The sequence below is a fragment of the Orycteropus afer genome, unplaced genomic scaffold (assembly GCF_000298275.1).
Source record: "Orycteropus afer afer isolate SDZICR_OR568_19922 unplaced genomic scaffold, OryAfe1.0 scaffold00038, whole genome shotgun sequence".
Taxonomy (NCBI): Eukaryota; Metazoa; Chordata; class Mammalia; order Tubulidentata; family Orycteropodidae; genus Orycteropus; species Orycteropus afer.
In genome coordinates this window covers 9,357,892-9,377,823 of record NW_006921625.1, presented here as the reverse complement: position 1 = coordinate 9,377,823, position 19,932 = coordinate 9,357,892, and the positions used below count along the sequence as shown (strand labels likewise).

General features: G+C 55.8%; 1 protein-coding gene across 1 annotated transcript; it reads left to right on the top strand.

Moving 5' to 3' along the window:
• The first annotated feature begins 1,085 nt into the window (after positions 1-1,085).
• On the top strand, positions 1,086-18,473 carry GPR26 (G protein-coupled receptor 26). The gene is made up of 3 exons (XM_007936811.2): positions 1,086-1,753; positions 6,714-6,827; positions 18,248-18,473. The coding sequence occupies exons 1-3, from the start codon at positions 1,086-1,088 to the stop codon at positions 18,471-18,473; spliced, it is 1,008 nt and encodes a 335-aa protein (XP_007935002.1).
• Positions 18,474-19,932: the final 1,459 nt, after the last annotated feature.

Here is a 19,932-nt window from a genome sequence, read left to right as displayed (position 1 = left end):
TGTCTGCACCAGCTGCCCTGGGGAGAGGCTGGGGTGGTCTAGGTTTCCTCCTCTCTCAGCAAAAGGAACCCACCCCACTAGTTCTCCCAGTCAGCCCATGGGAAGGAACATCAGCCCCGGAAGCCCATCCCAGACGAAGCAGGACTCCCTATGTCGAGGTCTGGCCAGGCTGGCTCTTGGGCTAGGGCAGGAGGGACTGGGATTGAAGGTGCTGACATCCCTCCAACCCCCTTTCCTGGGAGACTCCCTTGACTCAGCGTGTCTTTGACACAGAGATGGGGTGGGGGCAATCACCACTGCCCTGTCGCATCCTGGGCTGGTTTCTTCTGTGTGTGTGTGTGTGCGTTTGTACACACGCACGCGCGCACACGCACACACACACTCACACACATGCCTATCAGTGAGGATTTCTGTGATAAAAGCAGCCAGATTCCAGAGAGTGAAGAGAAGACGGAAGAACAAGAGAGGGGAGGAGAAAATTGGGGGTGGGAGAGAGACAGACGGAGAGCGCAGCAGTGGGAGAGAGAGAAAGGAAGCACGGCGGAGAGCAGAGAGAGTGTGTAGGAGAGAGAGAGGTGGAGGGGCCAGCAGAACGGGAGGGCAAGCGAGCCAGCAGAGAGGCAGGAGAGAGAAGGCTGAGCAGGAGCGAGCAGACAGCTCGGAGCGATGGGGTGAGGGGCGGCCGCGAGGCCGCGCGCCCTGGGGCGGCTGCATAAAGGATCCCAGGGCGTCCAGGTGCCCAGTGGAACGACGCGCCAGGCACTCGCCCAGGAGGTGGCGCGGAGCTCCGGGGTGGCCACACGCCCAGACGTCTTCTCGAGAAGTGCGCGGGTTCCGGGGTGGCCACGAGCCCAGGCGTCTTCTGTGCAGGTGGCGAGGGGCTTCGGGGTGGCTGCGCGCCCAAGCGCCTTCTTGGGAGGTGGCGCGGGTTCGAGGTGGCCGCGAGGTATCCTGGAGCCATGGCGGCGAGGGCCGGGGGCGCGGGGCGGCGGTGCCCCGAGGCTGAGCCGGCGGCGGGCCGCGCCCTGGTGTCGCCAGGTGACGGGCCCTGAACGCCCGCGGGGGCGCGACGGCGGGCGCGCACCATGAACTCGTGGGACGCGGGGCTGGCGGGGCTGCTGGTGGGCACGATGGCCGTGTCGCTGCTGTCCAACGCGCTGGTGCTGCTCTGCCTGCTGCACAGCGCCGGCATCCGCCGCCAGGCGCCGGCGCTCTTCACTCTCAACCTCACGTGCGGCAACCTGCTGTGCACCGTGGTCAACATGCCGCTCACGCTGGCCGGCGTGGTGGCGCAGCGGCAGCCGGCCGGCGACCGCCTGTGCCGCCTGGCCGCCTTCCTCGACACCTTCCTGGCCACCAACTCCATGCTTAGCATGGCGGCGCTCAGCATCGACCGCTGGGTGGCCGTGGTCTTCCCGCTGAGCTACCGCGCCAAGATGCGCCTCCGGGACGCCGCGCTCATGGTGGCCTACACCTGGCTGCACGCTCTGGCCTTCCCGACCGCCGCGCTCGCCCTGTCCTGGCTGGGCTTCCACCAGCTCTACGCGTCCTGCACGCTGTGCAGCCGGCGGCCGGAGGAGCGCCTGCGCTTCGCCGTCTTCACCGGCGCCTTCCACGCGCTCAGCTTCCTGCTCTCCTTCATTGTGCTCTGCTGCACGTACCTCAAGGTGCTCAAGGTGGCCCGCTTCCACTGCAAGCGCATCGACGTGATCACCATGCAGACGCTGGTGCTGCTCGTGGACATCCACCCCAGGTGAGGGACTGGGCGGGGTGCGGCTTTGGGAAGGGCTGAGGGTGAGAGCTGGGGGCACCCAAGTTCCCTCAGCTCCAGTGTGTGGTCTTGGACAAGCCCCTTAGCCCCACTACACCTCATGTCCATCTCCCAAACCTGAAGGAGGACAGAGGGGAGGTGCTGCCTGGCCTAAGCTGGGTGCCCAGAGCATCAGCCAAGCAGGGACGCAAGATGTGGGTGAGGCTGCGTGCTTGGATTTCCAGAGGTCAAAATCAGGGACTCCGAACTTTGCTGGACTTCCTTGTGCTTATGTTTGGGTAGTCGTCCCCTTCAATGGCCAGTGGCAGGGCAGTCGTCTTTTTTCTCTGCTAGAGGCCTTGAGAAGGTTTTAGCATGGCCCTGCCAGGGTGGACCAGAGGCTGAGTTAGCTCCCAGAGACTGACATGGTGCTACTTTGGGGCTCCTCTCTGTGTGTCCCCGTTTTCTCTGTGTGTATTCATGGGTGTGAGTCCCCCCAGATGGGCTCCACTGTGGTCTGTGCCCTCCTCTGTGGTCTTCACGGGAGTGTCTGGTGGACTGTAGGGAGGGACGGTCCCCTGCCTGCCCCACGGGCTGCTGTCCAGTGTCTCCCAGGCTGGCAGCAGGAAAGTCCCTACAGAAGGAGCTCCTGGGACTCTCACTGCCCAACTGCCATCCCTGCACTCTGGCCTCTGTTTCTCAGGCGGCCAGTCAAGGTGGCAGCCCCAGTGCAGGCAGCCCGGGAGCCACTGTCTTGCCCAAGGCCATCTGGGGAACGAAGGAGGGAACTTAGCCGAGTGTCTTCAGCTCACCTCGGGTTTCCCGGTGAGAACAGGAAAGTGAAGAGGGAAGTGGCTGGCAGTGTCCCTGTGGACCCTGCACTGTCTCTTGTCCCATTGTACCAGGGAGAGACAGGCCCCCTGCCACACCTGAGAGCACAGGTCAGGGTACTTGGCTTCTGGAAGGCACGGAAGGAGGCAGGCAGAGAGTTCTGAGTAGGGGGAGGGGAAGCCCGGGGAGCTGCGTGGCGGGAGGAGGAGTGATCCCGAGTGTGCGTGTCCCCTCCAGGGAGGAGCAGGCTCCTAATGGAGGTCACAGACTGGACTTGGGAACCCTGGGGTCTGAGAGCAGTAGGAAGAAAAGTCCCTGAGCAGCCCTGCGTCTGTGCATGTAGTGGCACGCACGTGTGTTCACGCTTCTCAGAACGGTCACTCCCTGATGACCTCCTAGACCAAAGCTTCTCGGTACAGGACCTCACATATGAGTGACTGACGGCACCTGGGCACCAGGGCTGTGGGCCGGTGATGCCAGGTGTCCTGTGTGTTCACATGTAAACTGCACAGGTGGGAGACACATCAAGACACACTGCCACCAAGCCCTGGTTGACTGCCATTGCGTGTGTCTCTGCAGGTCAGTGTCATTTAGACAATAGTCTGCAGCCACATGCACAGCTGCTGCCCCTCCCTTCACTTTAGAAGCAGCATCCTTGGAACTTGGCGGGGGGTTGCTCATGGAGAATGGAGGGCAGGCCGTTGCAGTCCTGGAACCTAAGGGACTCCTACTGTGGGTCCTCTCCCCATGAGTCTGTGTGCAGAGGAGGGGCTAGGCTGAGAGAGGAGTTGGTTCTTATTAGGACCAGTGCAGACCTCGTCCCTGCCTTCACCCAGCTCCCAGGCAGTGAGGGTGTAGGGCATGCTCTGCTTCTGTGGATCTCTCTCCAGGCCAGACGCAGCGGAGAATTCTGGGGCTCAGGAGCAGGGGCAGCTGCTCTGCTCATCCCCCTCCGAAGGGAACCCGAACTCTTCTCTGCCTGGGCTGCATCCAGGGCCAGGGAGCAGCATGTGCACACACAGCAGAGAGGAAGGGCTGCTGGGGCAAGGAGCCTGCACCAGCTCAGACAGGCCCCATTGCAGGGCTCCCTGTGGGTACCAGATAGTGGCAGAGGTGTGGGCACTGCCACTTTGGGGTGCACACCTGCCTTTCTTTGTGGGGCCAGTCCTCATGGAATGGGAGGTTGACAGGTGGGTGGTGGACAGATGGGAGGGACCAGCTCCCTGGCATCCAGTCCAAAGCTCCGATCTTGGTGGATCCACGTGTGTCTTCCTGACAGACCAGAAGCCTCAGCGCTAGCTCTGGGGAAGTGTTCCAGTGGCCCCAGGCCTCAGGGCTCCTGGCCCCAGGGTGCTGCGAGCCTGTGGGCCCCTAGGTGGCCAGTTCCCGGGAAACAGAAGCTCACTCTTTTCTCTCATACACAGGGCAGCAGAGTGGAGTCTGCCCCCTGTAGCTCACCAGCCAGCACACTGATGGCCTCCAGGGACATTAAAAAAAAAAAAAGGACCCATTTTGAGTGTCATGGGGCCCAGGGGGGTTTGTCAAGAAGCTCCAGTAGTCACTGTGCCCACCCAGGTGAGAAGCAGGTAGACTCCTCTCTAGCCACCAGAAGATCAAGGACCGCCTTCGCTAACTAATCCGGGATTCAGAGGGCATGCCCCAGGCCCTGAGCAGTCCCTGCTCCTGCCTGTCGGTGCTGGCTCCTTGAGCTGCTGTGTTCTTGCAACAGCTAAGGATTTCTCACTCGTCCCACTGGTCCATCCCCTGCTCCGTTCGCTGTGTTCAGTCTCCCAGACCGCAGCTCCAGGCCCAGTCGATCTCACTCACCATTGTGGCAGGGAGGTGAGGTGGGGGGCTGGGCTCCAAGGGGCTCCCACTCCTCCCAGTGCAGCCTGGGTAATGGCTTAGGAGCAGGGGAGGCACTGACACGGTCTCGGTGTCCGAGCGGCAGGAGCCTCGCTGGGTCTTCCCCTGAGGAGCCTGAGGGCACCTAGGTCCTCCCAGGGTCCACAGTGGCTGCCTGCTGACCCGGAGGTGTCAGGGCTGTGGTGGAGCAGGCTCGAGCACCCATCGAGAGAGCCTTGCCATGCCCTTGATTTTACAGACGAGACTGGGGGACCCAGGGAGAGGGGAACTTGTCTAATTCAGCAGCTCTAGAAAGTGGCTTAAGCCCAGACTCACACCCAGGTCTGCCCCTGAAATTTACAGACGAGGGTAGCAGTGCACATAGAGACCCACAAACCACAAACATAAATATGTCAAAGTTCTGAATCAGGCTGATAAACTGCTGCGTAGAACATGTCCTCTCCTGCCTTGACACATGGCTCTTCGGGACAGTCTACAAGGCTGGGCTCAGGCTACCTTTTCTCCTGCTCCCTGGAGTTCAGCCTTGTCCATGGGGACATGGGGAGAGCTGAGCTGGCCCCAAGCTCCTTGCCCACCGGCCTGACCATCCCACCCTGGCTCTATCCAGGAGATCCCCAGAGATCAAAGAAGGAGTGATGTGACTCCAATTAGCAGCACTGGGCTGGGAGTCAGGTAGATGGGTCCTAGCCCTACCTGCACCCCTCTCCCTGGGTGGGCAAGCCTTTCTATTCTCTGAGCCTTGGTTTCCTCATCTGTAAGCACGGGTGGATGAGTGAGTGGTTGTTAGGTGCTACTGAGTCTGTTCCCACTCACAGCGACCTTAGTACAACACAACAATACGCTGTCTGGTCCTGCACCATCTCACAATCATTGTTACGTGTGAGCCCATTGTCACAGCCACTGGTAATCTCATCGACAGTCTTCCTCTTTTCTACCCTCTTCTTGACCAAGAATGATGTCCTTTTCCAGGGACTGGGCCCTTGTGATAACATGTCCAAAGTATGTGAGACAAAGTATCACCATTCTTGCTTCTAAGGAGCATTGTGGCTATACATCTTCCAAGACAGATTTCTTTGTTCTTTTGGTAGTCCGTGGTACGTTCAGTATTCTTCACCACCACCCTACTTCAAACGCACCAGTTCTTCTGTGGTCTTCCTTGTTCATTGTCCAGCTCACATGGCCCTTTCACGCAGTGAATGTTGAGTGTCTAAGAGCTGTCCTAGAGCAGAGACGTGACCCCAGGCACAGCATCTCTCATACCCTGTCCCCTTCTGTGCGCCACATGCTGTCACAGACCAGGAAGCAGCATCGGCTGGGTGCTCAGGGCCCAGAGAAGCCACAGAGCCCACCCGACCTGAAGCGCGGGCTCTTGACTGCGTCAGCCCCTGCTGCTCCTTTGCAGAGGGGCTCAGCTGCCTCTGTCATCAATGTGTAGGGCAGGAAGACAACGTCAGCAGTGGGTGGGAGCCCTGTGGTCTTGGGGTTCCAGATGGTGCTTGGGGGTTCATGATGGATTGTCTATAATGATTAGCTGCTAGAGGGCTTACTGTGAGTCAGGCACTGTTTCAGATGCTTTGTTAACTCAAAACAACCTCACAAGATAGGAACCCTTATTACTTCATTTATGAGATGAGAAAGCTGATACACAGAGAGCCTGTGTACTTGCCTCAGACCACACAGCAATGAAGGGCTGGTGCCTGCATTGAAACCCAGCAGTGTGACTCTGGTATCTGGTGCTCAGCCCCTCCACTGTTCATGAACAGAGGAGCCAGCCCAGTTCAAGTTTTGCATGGCCTGTATCCACTGTTGTCTGATAGATTTGACGTTCTTAAAAAAAATCTCACACAGCCATGTGCCCGGGTCATGGCAAAGCTAAGATGGTAAGTAGATAGCATGACACTCTAGAGCTGGCACCTAGCAAGCAGGTCATCAGTAAATGGACCAGCAGTAAAAAAAAAAAACACTAAGGTTTATTGGACCCACTTTATTTGCTGGGGTGTTGTGCTAAGTGCTTGATACACTGGCAGATTGTATACATTGCACGAATTCACATACTTGTTGCATTTAATTCTCCAAACACTCGTGGTGGTGTTCACCTGTCACAGATGGCCACTTACCACTAGCAGGCTCCCACCCCACAGGCAAGACTTGGCCCTGGATCTCTGGCTACGTAGCCACGTTCCCATACTGGCGACCGCTGTGCGTGCTGGCCTGGCCCAGGCGTGCCCCGTGAGTCACGAGCTCCCCGTCTGTCTCTCATGCACAGCGTGCGGGAGCGCTGCCTGGAGGAGCAGAAGCGGCGGCGGCAGCGGGCTACCCGGAAGATCAGCACCTTCATTGGGACCTTCCTCCTGTGCTTCGCACCCTATGTGATCACCAGGTGAGCCGGCCTGCCGGTGGCACAGGTGCTGGGGGAGGCAGGTGGGCACCTAGCAGAACACACCCAAGTCCCAGGACAGTGAGCAGGCACCGCTCTCTGGGCCCCGCCGTCCTCCTGATAGCGCGCTGGGGCGGGAGCGAGCTGGCTCTGCACTGGGTGGGGAGGACGCTTTTCCTCTTCAGGCTCAAATTCTTCTGGATTAGATGCAACACGGTTGTGTAAGGCTCTTTCACAGTCAACCAACCAACTAACCAACTCACTGCCATGGAGTCGGATCCGACTCATAGTGACCCCTCCTTGGGTTTCCGAGGCTGTATCACTACAGAAGTAGATGGCCCAACCTTCACAGTCAGCCTTCCGAATCAGATTGCTCTAAACCCTTGCCCTTCCTGCCCCCAGCCAGCCCCCCTAAGGCCCTAAAGAACAGAGAGGTGGAGAAAAACAGAGAAACACCTGGGGTGTAGGGGCACCGACTGCTCGCCAAGCGCTCAGACCACCTGCGTCCCCAGCCTGGACACTGATCCGCAGCAGGGGCATCTCTGTGCCACAGGCAGGTCCCCCGTCCAGCCACCGGGAGTCACGGGTATATGCACAGCCCTGGGGCCAGACCAGCCAAGGGTGCAGGACCCAGCCCCACGGCTATGGATCTTCCCAGGCAAGCAGCTTTGGCTATAGAATGTCCCAGAAAGTTTTAGCTGAAAAGAAAGAAGGAAAAGAACACACTGCCTCAGTTTTGAGGACTCGAGGGGAAGGAGGAACCCCACAGCTTTGCGTCCCAAGTGGCGTCACTGCTTTGGAAATTGGGACCAAGCAGGGAGCATTGATGTTCTGCGCGCAGGTGGATGTGGGCGCCTTTGTCAAGCCTGGGAGCTAGGACCTGGCAGGGCTTTCTGTGTGTGTGTGTCGGGGGTGGGGGAGAGAGCTACCCAGCTCGCCCTCCCAGCAGCCCCCCAGCATCTTCCCCCGGGACGACCTGAAGGACGCTGTCTCTCAGTGTCTGCTTGCATGCCCTCCTCCTCTCTGTCCACAATGAGGACCCCCCCACCAGTGTCGTATGCCAGCTGAAGCCTGGCTTCCTATAACTCCACCCACTACTCCCAATGCTGTGTTTTCAGGGAGCAGAACCTCCACACTCTGGGCGGCCACCCCTGTGGATTTGCACACTGGGCACCTGGCTCTCCACGGCCAGCACCCACCTTCTCAAGACAGTATAGCCCTGGCTCTTCCACTGTCTTCTGCGGGCATGCCAGCTCTTCAAGGGAAGGTCTAGTGGGCCTACATGTCTTTTTAAACAGAGGACCTAGAACTGCCTTCAGGTCTCTGGAAGGGTCTGACCGGGGCAGCTCTTTCTTCTAGAACCTTGAACAATTGATATTTGGAGCGGAAGAATTCTGTCGGGGAGGGGCAGGGGGCAGGCCATCGTGGGGGGTGGTAGGTCATCGTGGGGGGTCGGCAGGCTGTCATGGGGCAGTAGGCCGTCGTGGGGGGCGGTAGGCCGTCGTGGGGGTGCAGCAGGCTGTTCTGTGTACTGGAGGCTGATTAGCAGCACCTCTGGTCTCTTCCCACTGGATGCAGGAGAAATCCTCTCAGCAGTGACAATAAAAAATGTCACCAGACATTGCCACACATCCCCAGGGGACCCGAGTCACCACTTGCTGAGGACACTGGTGCAGATCAGCTACTTGCAGCTAGGAAGAGACAGCTGGCAGAAACCAGCACTTGTCCATGGGACCCAAAGCCTGTACCAGGTGACGACGAGGAGGGGCAGCATGCTAGCGGCGTGGGCTCGAGCCTGCTGGGGTCAGCTGCTGTGGAGTCGGCACCCGACTCGTGCCCACCTGTGAGGCATGGAATGAAGGCTGCCCAGGCCTGTGCCCTTCCTGTGACTGTCAGATCAGACCGGTGTGGTGCACAGGGTCTCACTGACTGATACTCACAAGTAAATTGCCAGGCCTTTCTCCCTAGTGCATCTTCATCCAGCAGCTTCCCTGACACCTGCTCATCACCATAGTAACGCACATGCCTCCACGGACAGACGAGTGCTGGCTGTGCACCAGGTGCACTGGCTGGGAATCAAACCTGCATCTCCTTCACGAAAGGCAAGATCTGTCCCACTGAGCCACCGATACCCTCCTGGGTTCAAATCTCAGCTCCACCTCTTCCTACCCATGTGACCTGTGCCAATAAGTTCACTCTCTGAGCCACAGCCCTCTTGAATGTAGGACAGAAGTGGTGACAGAGCTGCGTCTTAGGTGCCGTGAGGGGGGAGGACCGGGAGCCTGGCTCCCAGGCACTTCAGGGATGATGTCTGTGGCTAACGCCCACCTCCCTCTGACACTCTCAGCACCGATTCTAGGGCCTGGCTGGTACATGAACAGAAGGAAATCAAGTCCAACAATGGGAAGGTGCATGGGACAGGGAGGCCCCTACTCTACGTGCCTACAATAAAGGGCAATTTGGGCTAATGGGGTGAATTCAACTCCACAGAGGATAGGTAATATGGTTCCAGCTTCAGACTACTGGATTTTTCTCTGGCTCATTTCCCCAAAAAAATTCCTTTTATTTTTCTTCTGACTACATTTTCTCATTTCCCCAAAAAAATTCCTTTTATTTTTCTTCTGACTACAGCATGGTTCATTCTATTAAATCCAAAAACCAAACCCACTGCTGTGAAGTCGATTCTGACTCAGAAATCCTGTAGGGTAGAGAACTGCCCCAGAGGGTCCCAAGGCCGTCAATCTTTACAGAAGCAAACCCCAAACCAAACCCACTGCCGTGGAATCAGTTCTGACTCATAGCAACCCTGTAGGACAGAGGAGAACTGCCCCATGAGTCTTTTTACAGAAGCAAACTGTCACTCTTTCTCCCTTGGAGCCGCTGTTGGGTTTGAACCACCGACCTTTCAGTTAGCAACCAAGTGCATAACCACTTGGTCACCAGAGCTCCTTATAGTGCCCAGAAAACGTTTCAGTGAGTTGGGTGGAAGATTCACAGCTCGATGTGTTCCATTCCAAACGGATCTGATGCTTCTGAGTTTTGATAAACATTCACAAAACTGTTCATCCTTCAACGGGATGAGCAGCAATTTACCATGAAATTTCATTAAATACAAATGGATATTATAAAGCCCCTCCACGAATGCCTGACCCCACCCCCGCTGCGCTTTCTTGTAAGTAGAGAGGAGGCGCTCAAGAAATGCGTGCCAGTCCATAAAACAATGAAAGGTCCCTGGGGGTGCAAATGCTTTGAACTTGACTACTAACCTAGAAGTTGGCAGTTCAAACCCACCTAACAGTACCAGGGAAGGAAGTCCTGGCCGCCTGCTTCCGTAACGTCACAGCCGAGAAAACCCTATGGTGCAGGTCTCGTCTGTGACACACGGGGTTGCCGAGAGTCAGGGTCAAGCAACAACCACCAGCCAGTGAGGCAGCAAGAGCTCAGTCCTGTGGGATTCAGAACGTACGAACAGGCTCTGCCCTTGACTTAACTGAGGACTTGGTGCAGTGCCTTCACTGCTGTACCACCAGAGCTCCCTCCGGGTGTCAGGTGAAGCCCTGCTCTGGGCCTGCAGCCACACCATCCTCTGTACCTGCCTAGTCTCCCTGTTTTTCAAATGAGGAAAATGAAGCGCAGGGTCCGGCCTTGTCAGTTTCTCACAACCCAGTAAATGGCTCAGGAGGACTCAGACTGCGGCCCAGCCTGGACTACACCCTCCCGCTCACCCCCTCACCCCTGCACAGCCTCTCACACAGCCCCACTTGCTGCTTCCATTCCTCTAGGGGAACAAAGGTTCTGGCTGCCTTTGAGAGAGATGCGTGTATGTACCTCGACCCACTCGAAGCAGAGAGCTGCCGTTTCCAGGATGATTGCTACCAAGCTGTTTGCAAGTCACCGAAACCCCTCACTGAGCTGTCAGCAGAGACTCTGCGGTGATGGCATCTGTATCCAGGCGGCCCACCCTGCTCCTACCACTCCTCCGGTGCCTCACAGATGGGGACAGGAGCAAGACTGTGGTTGCTGGGGGCTGGACATCTGTGTGACTGCTGTAGGGCTGAAGAAGGCCTGGCCGGCTGGGACGGCAGCCTTCTCTTTGTGCCCACTCTCATCTACATCTGCTGATGACTTTCTCAGGGACACGTCATTCTTGGCTCCTGGGTTTAAGAGGAGCCGTGGAAGTCTTCAGATAGGTTCTCAAGCATCTCCTGCTGTGGGACATGGTGCTTGTCACCCCATCTGACATTGACCGAACACCTGTGACTCACTGCAACCCCTGTGTGTCAGATAGACCTGGGCGCCGTAGAGTTCTCCGTGGCTGACGTTTCTGAAGAACAGGATCAAGCCTGTCTTCTGAAGCAGCCTCAGGCTGACTCGAACCTCTGACCTTTCAGTTTGTTAGTGGCTGAGAACCATTTGCACGACTTAGGAACTTTTCATGGCCTGGGGGTATCTAATACAGATACCCTGCGAGGCAAGTATTCTTACCCTAGTTTTATAGACAAGGCTCAGAGAGGGGAGTGAGCTGCCCAAGTAGTGAGTGGCAAGCCAAGATGGAAAGCCAGCTTGGTGTCAATTGGCTGCCACTTGGTCTTTGGGTCACGCTCCGCCTCCAAAGATAGGGGACGTCAGGCCCTAGAAATTCAGATTGCTCCCCAGGGGGGGTTTCAATCTGGCTTCCGACACTCAAGCACCTTGTAGGCACCTTGAAGTGTGCCCAGGTCCAGTACCAGGCTCCTCCTCGTGAGCTGTCTCTCTATGGACTCACCCTCACTCTCCCGCCCGGCTGTCAGCCGGTCAGGTGTTTCTGTTGCTGATTGCGGCTGTAACGTGGCTGACGGCCACTGGCAGATCGTGTGGCCCGTTCCTCTCAGGGAGACAGTTTGAGCACCCACACCAGCTAAAGAGCCCCTCCCCTCATGCATGCTCGGCGTGTGCATGAGGGGGGAACATATTGGGAGACCTTCACTGTTAGCTCCCACCTGTCGCCAGGACCCCAGACTCAATCCAGGTGATGTGTGGATCTGCAAAAACTCAGCAGATTCTCACACAAAAGCTCTAATGAAATATTTCCTGAATTAAAATTCATGCATCTAAAAAAGCACTTGTAAGGCTATTACCTTTGCAGCCATGTACACAAACAATTACGATTGTCCCAAGCCATCGGTGCAGATCCGACTGCTCTGTGATTGTGGCTGCTCAGAGGAATGAGAACATGTGCATGGGCAAGGGGCTTCCTGGGCAGGTGGCTCTACGAATGCTAATGTGCCACTAATAACCCACCTTTTCCTTTCTCATCTTTTGTGAAAATTTAAAGTATTAGTTTATTACTTCCAAAAAATCAAACTCACTGCCATCAAGTTGACTTCAACCCACAGTAACCCCCATAGGTTTTCCAACCCTGGAAATCCTTACAGAAGGAAGCAGACTGCCTCCTCTTTCTCCTGTGGAGCAGCTGGTGGGTTATCGACATTCTGGTTAAGAGCCAAATGCCCGAACCACTGACCACCAGAGCTCCTTAGCTTATTACTTACCCCAAACCACACCCACAGCCATCATGACTTCAAATATGGAGACCAAGTTATCCAAGGTCTTGGGAAGAGAAGGGGTTGGCTTTGTAAGAAAAGCCCTATGACCAGTGCTGCATTTGATGCTGTGTGTGTGTGTGTTTGTGTGTGTGTGTGACAGACACAGAGAGAGTGAGAGTGAGGGTGAGAAAGCAAAAGAAGAGAGAGAGGGAGACAGAAAAAAAGATGAAGGGGGGAAATGGGGGAGAGAGGCAGAGAGCTACAGCAACAGAAGGAGGAAAGTGAGAGAGGCCGGGAGAGAGAGGGCACGCAGGGGGACTGGGAGGGAAGGAGGGAGTGAGAAAGGGGCCCTGGTCAAGCAACAGTTCAGTGCTTGGCTGCTAACCAAAAGGTCAGCAGTTCAAACCTACCATCTGCTGCACTGGAGAAAAGACCTAGTGACCTACTCCCATGAAGATTACAGCCTAGGAAACCTTAGGGGGCAGTTCTACTCTGTCCTCTAGGCTTGCTGACTTGAAATCAACTTGAGAACATGCAGCAACAATTCACTGCTTTAAACTAAAAAAAATAAAGATCCCAGGCTACCCCGAAGGTCCCAGTCCAAGAGGCTGGAGGGCAGCCCAGCACGGGGGAGGTGTTTGTTCCCTGGAACTCGTAGTCCAGGCTTTCAATCCTGATCCTTGCAGCTTCAGGCAAGTCCCTTTGCCTCGGTGCCACCCTCCGGACAGCAGGAAAGCAGTACCAGGGGCTTGAGGTGCTGTTGGCTAGGACCCCGTCCCTGCCACCTCTCAGTCGCCCACCCTGCTCCCCTGGCAGAGGGCTGCTCTTACCACCAGTCCCGTTGTCCACTCTGGCTCCGCTTCCTGGGGAGTCCCTGGTTGAGCAGGTCTCATGCTGGTGGCCAGGGCTCAGGCAGTGTGCCAGTGTTCTGGCAAACGTGCCCATCCTCCCCACAGGGGCCAGGACTGCTCAGGCTGTAGTGGGATGAGAGGGTCTTGCGGGGGCGGGCACTGAGGGGAGGCTCTGTCTCCATGCAACCCCCTAGCTGTGATCGCCAGCTTGGAGAGCCCCGGATCACTGGGGCTCCCTGCAGAGAGAAGGGGCTCCATGGCGATGCCTCCTGCCTTAGAGACAAGGGGCACAGAGGTGGGGGCAGGCCTGTAGGAAGAGCAAACTTGTTGCCACCCAGCCAGTTCAGACTCACGGTGACCACTTGCGCTGGAGAGCAACCGTGATCCATAGGGTTTCCAATGGCTGATTTTTCGGAAGTAGATCACCAGGCCTCTGGACGGACCCGATCTTCCAACCTCCTGGTTAGCAGCCAGGGACTCTACCCAGGGACTCCACAGGAGCAGTGGGGATGGGAAAATCAACTCGCTGGTGTGACAGTCAGAGAAACGCACACCTACTCTCCCAGGTTCCAATTCATGAGCAGGGTGCCGTCTCCTGAGCATTTCAGACACCCCACCTTAGCCCAGGATCTGCTCGGACTCCCCCAGGGGCTCAGGGTGTCTGAAATGCCCTCCTGCCACCCACCCACCCCCAACTGATTGGAGGCTGTGGGTGAGGCAGGGGCCGGGGGAGTCTCAGGCCCAGGCAGGGTGTGGACTCTTTTCCCCAGGGTCGCAGGGGAGCTGGGCTTGGGCTGCTCCTTTGGGCGGTGTCCATCTGAGCACAGAGCTGAACCGTGGCCCCTTAGATGCAGCCTACTGACGGGCCATGGCTCCTGGTTGGACCCAGGGAGAAGATGCAGTCACCTGGTGCTGAGAGAAGGGGCTGGAAGGGCTTGTGGGAAGCAGCCTTGCTTCCTGGGCGTGGGAGGGGCAATGCCTTGCTCTTCCACCTGCTAATGCTTGGAGCACCCCCAGGGAGAATGTGCACGTAGGCCCCTAGGAATGGGGTGGGGACTTGATGCTATTCTGATGCTGTTAGGGCCAGGGACCCTGGGCCAGCCCACTCCTGCCTGACAACTACCCCTGCACCCCCTTGAGGCCCCTAAGGGGACAACACAAGAGGAAACAAAACCCCTCTTTATTTACACCTGAGCCCCAAACAAAACCAAACTCATTGCCATCGAGTCGGATCCAACCCATAGCAACCCTCCTTGGGTTTCCGAGGCAGTATCTCTATGGAAGTAGATTGCCTAATCTTCCTTTCGAGGAGTGGCTGGTGGGTTTGAACCGCCAGCCTTCTGGTTAGCAATCAAATGCCTTAGGCTGTTGGGAGGCTTGCATCTTACTTAACCTTGACTGCTGGGGAGAGGGGCGGGCGGGGGAGTTAGCCCCTCTAGAGCCCACCTGTGATGAGTGGAGAGGAGCAGAGGGTGGTCCTGCCAGCAGTGCGGGTGACTGAGGGACATTGGCAAGCCTTTCCCCTGGGGTGGGGGTGAGTAGACCTTGGCCTTGCGTGAGAAGATGGGCCTCTCTGGAAGGATCATCTGGGGGGCCCCTGCAGTCAGGCATCCAAACACCCTGCAGATCTGGAGTGAGGAAAGGGCCACTGGGGCAATGTGGGGATCCCTGCCCCTTCTCAGAGCCCAGGAGCAGACGGCCCCTGGCACTGTCAGAGCTGGGCTGGAGCACAGCCCACAGCCCACAGAACCAGGGTCCTGTACGCGGGGAAAGCAAAGAACAAGGCGGCTAGCTGTGTCTGAGCACGGAAGGGGGCCCCCCGCTCTGGCCTGGCCTGGCAGCCACACAGGACCAGTGTTCAGGCCTGAGCCCCCGAAGCACCCTCTGGCCTGGAAACCATGGTGAAGGCCAGAGACTGGCTTCTCAAAGCAGACCTTGATGTATGCACTGCAGGCAAGGGTAGGCGAGAAGAGGCCTGGGTAGCACACAGCGACCTCATGGGACAGGGTCCTCGGGTCTGGAAGGACTCCAGCCTGCCTTGCTGATTTGAGGGAAGCAGCATTTCCCAGGTGGGAGATCCTGGCTTGTTGCTCAACCTCTCTGAGCCTTGGTTTCATCACTGGTATGACCCGGGTTCGATTTCCGGCCATCTACCTCGTGTGCAGCCAACCACCCATCTGTCCCTGGATTCTTGTGTGTTACCATCACACTAAACAGGTTTCAGCCCAGCCAAAGACAGACTGGGGAGAAAGGGCTGGCAATCCACTCCTGAGAAATGAGATGCTGAAAACCTCTGGGTCACAACGGCCTGATCGCACTGTGAGCCGGGCTGACTGGACAGCAGCACCAGCAACGTAGTGGGAACAGTCACACTCACACCTCTCCAGCAGGATAACTGAGGTCAGAGATTGGCACCTCAGTCCTGGCCTGAAGGGGACGCTCGCCTGGCAACCAGCAGACCGAGCCAGGTGGAGAACGCAGACTTTACCCCAGATCTCTGAAAAGCACATGCGATAGATTTGACCTCTTAGTTATCTACGTGAGGAATTTTGAAACTGTCCTGAATGATCTTAGTTTCTGAAATCTCTAGAACCTGCACATAATGATTCTGCTGGAAGGTTTTGTATGCTGTTTTGTTCTTTTAATAAATTCTCTTTTGAGAGCTAAAATGCTAGGACTGAATTTAGCAATGTACAGAAGACTAGGCATTTGGAAAAGAATGAGGCAATTCATAGCAGCAAAGTGTCAGCATTCAGCTATTTCGTTGCTATTGTTTTAGGTGTGAACTATAAACTCAGGGTTTTTTGGGTTTTTTCTTTAGTTAAATTCATCACTCCTCAAAATAGAGATCTTAAAAGTACAGCAGTCCCAAATGTTCACGACTCAATTTTCCCTTTGCTTTGCAAGAGGGCACGCGGCCACATCTCCCCCACAGGCTCAGAGGGCAGGCCAGACTCCAGGGCTGACATGGGACACCAGGGTGGACTCACTAAGGATCTGTCCGAGAAAAGGGGCATTTCAGTGGCGAGCCTCACACCTCCTCTTCCACCACCAGCTCCCTCCGCCTTCCCTTGAGCGGGCTCTGCAGCTGCCCTCACGACCCCAGCCCCAAGAATTCAGGAGAAGCAGTAAAGAGACCGCAGAGTTAAAGCCGAAGGCAGTTCCTTCTGCCCCTGTGTCGTCACCTGCACAGCTCACCGAGCTAAGAGCCGCTGCAGACCCCAAGGGAGAGAGTACAGATGCTGGACCCCCCTCCCCTGGGTTCAGGTGCCAGGCTCCCAGGTAGGGTACAGGTGCCTGACCTACCTCGGCCGCTGACTTGCTGTGGGACATGGGCAATCCTGTCCCGTGTCTGTGCCTCGATTTCCTCTTCCGACGATGGGTGGTTTATGATCACTAAGCCCTCCTCGCTCTGTGGGTCTTTTCTACCTTCCATTAAAGCTGGGTGAGGTTTGCATGTGGCCGATGGGGCTGGACAGATTTCAGAGAGGAGAACAAATGGCTTGATGTGGGGGCACGTTTTGGTGCTCTTCCCAGGGGATTTCATTTACACAACTTTTATTAAGCCCCTAGTCTGGCGGGAGCACCACTGACTAGAGCTGTTGGATGGGTACAAGAAGATTCACAGAACCATGGCCTTTGACAGAGGAACTGTATCTACCCTTCAGTCTCCCCTCAAAGAGTAAGAGTCACTCAGGTCACTCAGACCGCTGCTATTGCCAAAGACCACCAGAACGCCAGACCTGGGAAGACCCTTCCCCACAGCACATCCTTTCACATTGCACAGACTTTCCTGGGCCAGGACACATGTGGGGCTTTGCAGGATGTTTGCAAAAACAGTCTCAGCTCTTCCTCCTCGGGTTACAGAGCCCAAACATGAAGCAAAGAATCAGACCCTTACAGCTGAAATTACCTGGCGCTGCCCTTAGTCAACCGCCTCGCCTTTCATATGGCGACACACACGTCCAGGGAAGCAAAAAGACTTGCTCAGGGCAACAGAGCAGGTCAGCAGCAGAGATGGGACCAACAGCCAGGACACTACTGGTAGAAGCTCATTTCTCAGATAAGCATGGGTTCTAGAGTCAGACAGACCTGGGTTCAAATCATGCCTGTTCAAATCATGTTTTTTTTTTTTTTAATGGTAATACTATTTAACCTCCTGAGACATCTATTTCCTCATATGTAACATGGAAAGAGATCCTTCCTGGCTGGAGCAGATGGTTTGCACTTGACTTTGGTGCAGTGGTTAAGGTATTTGGCTGCTAAGCAAAAGGGCAATGGTTCAAACCCACCAGCTGCTCCACAGGAGAAAGATGAGGCAGTCTTCTTCCATAAAGATGACAGCTTTGGAAACCCTATGGGGCAGCCTTACTCTGTCCCATAGGGTCACTGTGAGTTAGAATCGACTTGGTGACAGCAGGTTACCAACCTAAAAGCTGGAGGTCCAAACCCACCCAGGAGCACTGCAGCAAACAGGCCAGCTGATCTGCTTCTGCAAAGATCACAGCCAAGAAACCCAGCGCAGTGGTGTCACTCGGTAACACACAGGGCCGCCGTGGGTCAGAATTGACTGGACGGCAACTTTTGGTTTTTTTAATGGAGATAATCAAGCATTATCTCTCAGGGTTTAACAAAAGCATATGTGTAATGATGTGCTTGGTGCAGTGCCTAGAGAAAAGTGAGAGCTGGTGAGTGTTCAGGAGCCCTGTGGCACAGTGGTTAAAGTGCTCAGCCACCAACCAAAAGGCCAGCAGTTTGAACTTCCCAGCTGCTCCACAGGAGAAACATGAAGATTACAGTGTTGGGAACTTTCGGGGGCAGTTCTACTCTGCCCTCTAGGGTCGCTATGCACTAGAGCAGACCTCATGGCAGTGGGTCTGGGATGAGTGTCCACCATCATTTTTGGCATTGTTACTAAAGGGGGCAGACTCAGGAGACTGAGGATTGGCCAGGGGCTTGGGGCCGGGGGCGCAGACTGGAGCTCTGGCCCCAGGCTGCCCAGTCCACGTCAGCCAAGCTCTCGGTAATGGCTCCCCTCTCTCCACAGGCTGGTGGAGCTCTCCTCCACGGTGACCATCGGCCCCCACTGGGGAGTGCTGTCCAAGTGCTTGGCCTACAGCAAGGCTGCCTCCGACCCTTTCGTGTACTCATTGCTGCGTCACCAATACCGCAAAAGCTGCAAGGACATTCTGAACAAGATCCTCAGCAGACGCGCCATCCGGTCCTTGGGCCTCACAGGTGACTCCCACGGTCAGAACATCCTGCCCATCTAGAGTGAAGGAGGGCTCTCCTGCAGAGAGTGGAGAATGAGGTCGGAGATGGCTGGTGGGAAGAAGGGAGGGCAGGCTGGGGCTCCGGGGCAGGCAGGACCAGCTGCCTCCCACCTGGCGGACCAGTGGCCCCAGTTCCCTGCCTCACAGGGGCTCTGAAGCCTGCCCCCCGTTCCTCATGGGCAGATGTTGACCTGTCGCCATGCATCACCAAAGGATGACCGTGGGCCCTGCTCTGGCCTTTCTTTCTGAGACGCTCCGTAGGGCGTCCAGGCTCACAGAGGTTCCCCGGGAATGACACTCAGCCCAGTGGGCAGCATGGCGTCCATCTGCTTGCTCACTGCTCCACGCTCAAGAAGAGTGGTGGCCACCATGAGACATTTCAGTCATGCCGATCCTAAGGTTAGCAGTGACCACGTGGTCCCAGAGCGACCCTTCTCCAGACTCCCACATGACAGTGGTGGCTGCTTCAACCCAAATGCTCGGCCGGTACTAACGAGGTAGTATTCAGCTGCGACTCTAGGACTCTGCACCCAAAGGAAAAGGTTTAACAACTAGTGGTGACCCCACTGTTGCCAACCAGTTGGCTCAGAAATTGTTGAATTGAATTCAACTTTTGCCACCCCAGCCCCCCGAACAGCTAATGTTTGTGTGTGTAGACAATCTTAGCATGAAAATGGTTTACATAGGCAGGTAATGCATTTATTAACTTCTCTGAAGTCTAACACAAAGTCACCTTCTTCTGATTTACATGTCATGACTGTCGGAGCCAAGTGAAGTCAGGTGGAAGGTGGCTGGCTGGTGTTCCCCCAATTTGTGACCTGAGTTTCCAGGAAGCATTTCACATTGTCTTACTCATCTCATCTGGCATGTTCTGTGAGATGGATGGGCAAGAACTGACCTAAGCAGGGTTTTTGCCTTGATTTTTAGGCACTGGAGCCCATTGTCTAATATCCTAGTTTCTGCAAGTCTATTGGAAAGTAACAGCTTTCCAAGATTGTCAAGAAAGTTCCCTGGGCCAATGATGGGAGCAAACCAATAAAACCAAACTCACTGCCGTTGAGTCGTATCCGACTCATAGCCACCCTTCCTTGGGTTTCTGGGGCAGTATCACTATGGAAGTAGATTGCCCAACCTTCCTTCTGAAATGATGGGAGAGTGACCTTTTTTTTTAATTAACAAAAATTTTTTTATTGAGATTTGGGTGAAAATTTACAGAGCAAATACACTTTCCATACAGCAGTTCACATACACTTTGTCTCATGACATTGACTACAATTTAACATAATGCAACAGCTCCCCTCCTGCTTCCTCCCAATAGTTACCTCTTTCCTGTGTCCATCTCTCCATGCACTTCTGCCCTCTGAGCTGTCTCCCTGTGCATAAGCAGCCCTTCTCTTTCCCATGATTGTTCTCTCCAAGGAGTGTATCTACCTCAGATAAATGTTCAACTCATATGCCT

Bases quoted from the DNA above. Each gene is read 5' to 3' on its own strand.
- GPR26 (XM_007936811.2), top strand. From the start codon at position 1,086: ATGAACTCGTGGGACGCGGGGCTGGCGGGGCTGCTGGTGGGCACGATG. The intron at 1,754-6,713 runs GTGAGGGACTGG...TCTCATGCACAG, and splicing joins CTCGTGGACATCCACCCCAG to CGTGCGGGAGCGCTGCCTGG. The intron at 6,828-18,247 runs GTGAGCCGGCCT...CTCTCTCCACAG, and splicing joins GCACCCTATGTGATCACCAG to GCTGGTGGAGCTCTCCTCCA.